We start from the raw sequence: 6,624 nt of genomic DNA on the forward strand, positions 1-6,624 counted from the left end.
TTCTCAACCAACCAACTTTCAAATGTGTTTGGATAGAAAGGCCTCAAAACAAAATGGAAGAAATGAAATGGAACATGAGATTGAAAAGTTAAGAGAGCTGGGTTCCAGAGTCGGTTCCCACTGGCAATCAGTACCACTTGGGCATGCCACAGGAAATCTTTCTATCTGTCTCTTCTGTTAAAAAAACAATAAAAGGGCAGTGGTCACACCTGTCCTACCTGATTTCCAGCAGGATTGTGGAAGGACTGAATAAGATGGCATGTGTACAAAGTCTTACATGAACCGCAAAGTGTTAGCTCCATAAGTTTAAGGAAGTGTTACTGCCACTAAACCGCATCAGTGACCTGCTTCACAGATCAGCACGAACATCACAAGAAAAACACTGAGCAAGCACGGGAGGCCTCTGGAGCTGCGTGGCTTGGGGTGGCCTTGGAGGGATGCTGGTTGATCCATTCAGCAAACAGTTTACTGAGCACTTATCATCTTGATAAGTGCTTGATACGAAACACCAGATCAAAGGAACGTGGTGATGCTCGTTGCTTGTGAGAAGTATTTAAATCAGCATGAGCTGACTCCTTCAAAAGTGAAATGCGGCCGTGTTACCTTAATGAGGTCTTCCCTGGAGGAAAAACTTGAGACTAAGTAATTTTCTCTGGTCTTGGTGTTGGTGATGGATACGTGCAGTCGGTTGTGGGCCAGCTCGTGAGCGTTGTGGGGGAGAATCGACTCCATTCCACCTCTAAAGAAGAAAAAGTGACCCGTATTATTCACCTTTAATTATTGAACACCTTGTAAATATTTTAGAAGAGAGAACGCTGAGCTGAGTTTGCCACAGTTTATATAGAGTCTCCTCAGCATGCTGTCTTCACGTGCTTTGGGGGAATGTACAATATACGTACCTCAATCGGGCCATGAAATCATAGCCGGGTGTTACTGCCCCGAAAGACTGTCTTCGGACTTCTTCAGCAAACTTGTAGGTGAATTCATTACATTCCTGAAACAGAAAATGAATAGGTGACCCTATGTTTTGTCAAAAAAATTTCATTCTGGTTCCAGAACTCTGTGCTGATCACACAAGCCACCTGGACTCTAAAAACCCAAGGCCAGACTTTGGATGCCACACTCCACAGGTGCAGGAATCCCCACCTGGCCTGGTCCTCAGCCACCACTCCTGGTCCCCAGGCAAGCTATGTGTTCTTCCAATTCCACTCTCATTTTTGCTTTTAAAATCCCTTCAAATGGCATTGCCCACATTTGGAAAATCCTTGAAGGCTCCGTTCTAATTCTAATTTAGCATATTCTTCTACAGATTTCTTCAATTAACCTCTTCTCCCACCCCAATGCTGTGCCCTCAGAAACATTTCAATCGCAGCTCTGCAACAGTGCTGATTAGTAATGACGACACCAACGTTAGAGAAAGGAGTCATAATGACCACTGTTTGCAAGCACTGCATCAGTCTCTGGAGATCAGTCTTGGGCACAAGTATTTCGTAAAAGTCCCCCAGGCAGGTCTAATGGACAGCCAGGGCTGGGATCCACTGATGAGGCCCCTGTCAGCTCATCTTCACATAACGCCGCAAGAAGGGTGTGATCACCCACTTGACAGGTAAGAAAACTGAGGCTTGGAGAGATTAAGAGTCTTTCCCAATATCTCATCAAAAATCAGTGTCAGAGGCAGGATTTGAACCCAGGTCTGTCTTTCATTTATTAATGAATTCATTCAGCAACCTCCCAGCACCAGGCCCTGGGCTGGGCACTAGGACTTGGCCAAGAATGAGATACGAAGAGCTCCTGCCCTCATGGGGCTTAGGAGTGCCTCAATGAGTAGATCACAGAGAGCTAGGAGAGCATCCATGTGAGAGGCAGAATCAAGCCCCACCTTCCCCCAAACACACCAACATTCCAGTGCCTAGAACCCATGAATACGTTCCCTACATGACAAAAGGGACTTTGCAGGTATGATCAAGTCAAGGATTTTGAGAAGGGGAGATGATCCTGGATTATCCAGGGCCCCATGTGATCACGGGGGTACCTATAAGTGAAAAAGGGAGGCGGGAGCGTGGAGTCAGAGAGAATGTGAAGATGCTGTGGGGGTCAGAATAGGCCACCCCAAAATGTATCCCTTTGGCTTGATTATTTTTAAGGACAAAAGACTCTAAAAGAAACTTTGACCTGTCCCTTAACTGCCTAAAAGAATTTAAGATAGAAGACCTGTTCCAGGAAGGAGCTAACACCATAGATAACTATAGTATAACATAAACTAGGTGTGGTAGACAGGGAGGAACCTAGCAAGGGCTTTTTAATCAAAGTCCTCTCCACTCTCATTGTCTTCGCAAGGCATGATCCACATTTGTTTGCCAGACATTTGCTTTTCCGTCTCCATGTAAATTGCCTTCCTCCCCTTTGAAGTCCCAAACCAATACCCCCAACACCCTCCTTTTGTCTTTGCTGAAGATGTTTAAGGTGGTGGGTTCCACCATTTTGGTGAGTTACTCAGTTTTCCTGGGTCTCTCCCATGTATTCATGCTATTAAACTTTGTTTGATTTTCTCCTGTTATTCTGTCTCATGTGAATTTAATTTTTAGATCAGCCCAAGGACCTAGAGGGTAGAGGACTAGTTCTTCCTCCTTAGAATGCTATAGTTAGGCCTTTAAAGATGGAGGAAGGTGCCATGAGCCAGGGAATGCAGGCAGCCTCTAGAATCTGGAAAAGGCAAGGAAACTGATTCTCCCCGAGAGCCTCCAGAGGGAGCATGGACGTGCTGACACTTTGATTTTAGTCACTGAGAACTTCTCAGTACCCCAGAATTGTAAGAGAATAAATGTGCGTTGTGTGAAGCCACTAAGTTTATGGTCATTTATTGCAGAAGCAACGAGAAATAATACTGAGTCAACCTCCAACTTCAGGGGTCACAAAGGATTTGCTCCAACATGACATCTGGGCTGAGACCTACAATATGAACAGGAGTTGGACAGGAGATGGAGGTGGAAGATGATGACAGGCAAAGACAACAGCGAGGACTACCCAGAGAGGAGCACAGACTGGAAAGGCATCATCAGCAAGCCATGAGAGCGCTCAGTCACACAGCCCATGAGGCAGGCTGAGAAATCCCGACCCCATCCTAAATCAGCAAGGAGCCCCCGGGGTGTGGGAGGGGGAAGTGCGGGGGTGAGCATCAGACATTTGCTTGGGTAAACTCAGTCTAAGTGCTGTCGGGTGGGTGGTTTGTAGGCCACAGGAGTGGAGGCAGGAAGGAAGCCACTGTAGGCTTCTAGGTGACAGAAGGGGGTCGCCCCCCAAATATGTGCTCTTTCTCCTAAGCTAGACTGCCCACTGAGCTTCTTTTCTTGTATTAATTTTAGTTACACACACACACACACCTCTGACCAGACTGGAAACTTATTAAGGAATGGCCTTACTCATCTTTGAGCTCCCAACTCTGTGTAGCCATGCCCTGCTAATTGTGAGGGCTGAGGAAAGGCCCGCAGCACTGAGCTCGGAACATGTCAATGTCTAAATTCACCCACCACCTAAAATACACCCGGCGTCAGGTGCTCCTCTTAATTATACATGCATAAGCTCAGAACTAGATTAATTACTCCCATATTTGTCACAACACCACAAAGTTCGAGAAACTTACACCATGAGCGAGAACTGAGCTAACGGGGATTCAAGTAGGTAGAAAATAGTTTGCTAGAAAGACTCAAAATGATCCTACGAGTGGTATATTTCAAATGCTACAAAGAAATAACCTCAAGTCAAATGGCTGAAAATTTATTTCAAAAAAGGAGAAATGTGGATGTCCTAGGTAAATACAGAGAATCATTTTCCATCTTCCAATGTGAGCACCCAATAGACTTACCCTCTCCAGTTTATTGAAAAAATAAATAAGAATGGGTAATCTGACTTGAAAATATGGTGATTTCAAGTGTAAATTCAAGTAAACCATTCAATGTCTGAACACCACAGTTTTCAGTTAAGTGGCTGTATTATAGTATTTCCAAATCACATTAATTCTAAATCACACTTAATACATTTCTACGTCTGCTGAGGATTCGAAACCAAGTCTACTCAACTCCAAAGTTCAGGATTTGCTCCCACCTAAGGGAAAGACTGCACCAAACAGGAGTCAACGGCCCCTTAGTAGCTCCTGCTTCTGAAAGGAAACAAACTTCTGAGAAGGAGCTAGCTTGCAACTCAAACACAGGATTCTGCTAGTTTGGGGGGAGTTTTCACACTGTTTTATAGTTTCCCTGATTTCCAGTTCTCACGCTGTACAAGCTCTAAAGTTTTTAATCACTTTTCTAGTTCCTTATGAAGCAACCACACAGACTGGAAGAAAAGAGGAGTGGATTTTTGAATAACTGGGCTCAAACCCAGTTTCTCTTCCATAAGCAGATTTGAGAACGAGATTTTGGATGGTTAAAATTTTGCAGTTTTGAAATTTTAAATGTGACAAATTCACTCTTGGGAATGAATGCGTTAATCATTATTTGATTATTGTTCAAAGACACTAGAGTACTAGAGTATGTAAGTAATTAACAAATATATTTTCCACCTACAGGAGCCAGCTCTCACAGTCAGCAAATGCATGATCACTGTCTAGAAGCAGAAAACAGATTTTTAAAACATAAATTGCATTAAATAAAATACTTAATGAAGGCTTATTTTTATTATATCTGGATAAACTGGAATTCAGGGTTTCTTGCTATGAGAATGAAAAACAAATTCTAATATCATTCTACTTGATAGAAATTATGGGCCCACATTTTAATGTATACACCTATTTGTAAATAGGAGCGAGCAAAGAGTCATTGGCCACATGTTCAAGGCCTTGAAAAGAGGCCTTGTGTTCTTGTCATGATCAGATAAGGAAGAAATATCCTTCGCTTGAGAGAAACAGAGCTGGAATCATAAGACTAAATAAACTCTCAAGAGTAAAATAAGGCATTTTATTTCTTTGTCTCCTGTCACCAAAAATAATCTTCTTTTCCAAAGCCAGAGCACAGATCCCTAATGATTAAATTTTAAAAGAAAAGCATTCACCTTTTCTGTTTCCCAGGCAAAGGACTATTTCTCTGCAGTTAACTTAGTAGAGCTAACATTCATCTTTGCTGTTTGATCTTAATTTCTCGATGAGGAACACAGCCTAGTTACTACTTAATTACCTCTATTTTTTCTGGTGCTGTTAGCAGGACAGAAGCAACCAAGGATCCCGCAGAGGCGCCGGCAAAGGCCTTGACATCCTTCAGGAGCTTTTTGCCATGCCTGCATAGTGCAGATGCTGCCCCCAAGTGGTAAATGCCCAGAAATCCACACGCTGCAAACGACAAGTTGATGTGCTTCATTCTAGCTGCAAAACTGGCCATACAAAAACCCAAAAATGCTGTAAGTTGGTATAATGTATTCCACATGCTGTGTAGTCTTATCATCATTCCAAGCCTGTCTTCTAATAGATAATTCTCTGTTCTAAGCACAGTATTTTCAATTAAAGTCTAATTAAACACCCAAACCTTTCAAGGAAACTTTTTTCCCTCTCTCACCTTGACTCAATATAGTTTTATTAACTAAAAAAAGTGACATTCCATATATATATATAGATTATGCAATGTATTATTTAATTACTGGACAAAAGAAAAGATGGATAAATTCTATTCGGCAAGGCATTTGGTCTTTTTTCTTGTCCTTTTGAAACCTTTGGGGGGTGGGCTACTATTGTGGAAAGGTGAAATCATTACAGACTGTAGCAAATTCCAAATGAAGGACACCTTTGCTCCTTGCAAGTGCATCAGTACATTTCAAACAGAAGTGCTCGCCTCCACCCCACATTTCCATTGCGAGCATCCAGAATTTTTTAAAAAACTGATGCCCACAATTATTCAATAATGCAATAAGCAATTACCCAACAATGCAATATATTATATAGCCAAGTTTCTCAACACAAACTGAGGTCATGACTGGCAAGGGCAATTGAAGGCTTAAGGAAACGTTATCCGCACCACTTGATGTTTGCAACAAATATATAACGTTTGCCCAAGCCTCAGTGGGCAGGATTTCACCACGTGGATGAATTCCTGGCCCCTCAACGCTGCTCACTTGGACGCCCTCAGGGCTTCCCCGAGTCTCCGGGACCCCGATTCCGAGACCTTCAGATTAAGCATAGACCCCAGCTTCGACTCTAGGAACCTAAAGCCATTGTTTGATGCACGAAGCCGGGCCCTGCGCGGGAGGAAGCTGAGCCCCTGCAGCCGAGCCCCGGTTTTGGTTTAATTTCTGCAGATCGGAGGGAGGGGCGAGGTCGGGCGCTTAGTGCCCAAGTAGCGGGCCCAGCCCGCGCAGGCCCGGTGCCCGCCCGCGGCCTGGCGGCGGCAGGGTACGAGTCACTGCCCCACCAGCCCCGGGAGGTCCCGCCCCGAGGGCGGCCTCGGGGGGCCGAAACCCACCGCCCGCCCGCCCGGCGCTCCGCCCGCCCGGCGCTCTGCCCTACCAAAGCAGGCCTGAGGCACTTCCGTGTTGAACGCCCTCCCCCTCGCCCACTTAACCGGAAGGCGGGACCGGGCTGTCACTCAACACGGCCCCACCTATCAGGGCCAGACCACGCCCATTCGCCGGGCGCCCGCCCAG

The 6,624-nt window shown here is 44.8% G+C and overlaps 1 protein-coding gene across 30 annotated transcripts in view; it reads right to left on the reverse strand.

Moving 5' to 3' along the window:
• The window catches only part of PNPLA4 (patatin like phospholipase domain containing 4), a 134,002-nt gene that overhangs the window by 127,052 nt on the left and 326 nt on the right, over nt 1–6,624 (reverse strand). For 11 of the 30 annotated variants that reach the window (XR_011434983.1, XR_011434982.1, XR_002805486.2 and 8 more), the window contains exons 1-4: nt 6,097–6,400; nt 5,169–5,361; nt 900–994; nt 604–739 (exon numbers count right to left, since the gene is read on the reverse strand). Coding sequence is in view for 13 of the 30 variants with exons in the window: in XM_023633993.2 (XP_023489761.1) it covers nt 604–739; nt 900–994; nt 5,169–5,361; nt 6,097–6,161 (489 nt within the window). In the remaining 17 variants the exon portion in view is untranslated. Of the gene's footprint in view, nt 1–603; nt 740–899; nt 995–5,168; nt 5,362–6,096; nt 6,421–6,487; nt 6,599–6,624 lie in introns of those variants that run through there. The other 19 variants (XR_011434989.1, XR_011434993.1, XR_011434995.1 and 16 more) reach the window with 5 other exon arrangements.

This window comes from Equus caballus, chromosome X (assembly GCF_041296265.1).
Source record: "Equus caballus isolate H_3958 breed thoroughbred chromosome X, TB-T2T, whole genome shotgun sequence".
Lineage (NCBI taxonomy): Eukaryota > Metazoa > Chordata > Mammalia > Perissodactyla > Equidae > Equus > Equus caballus.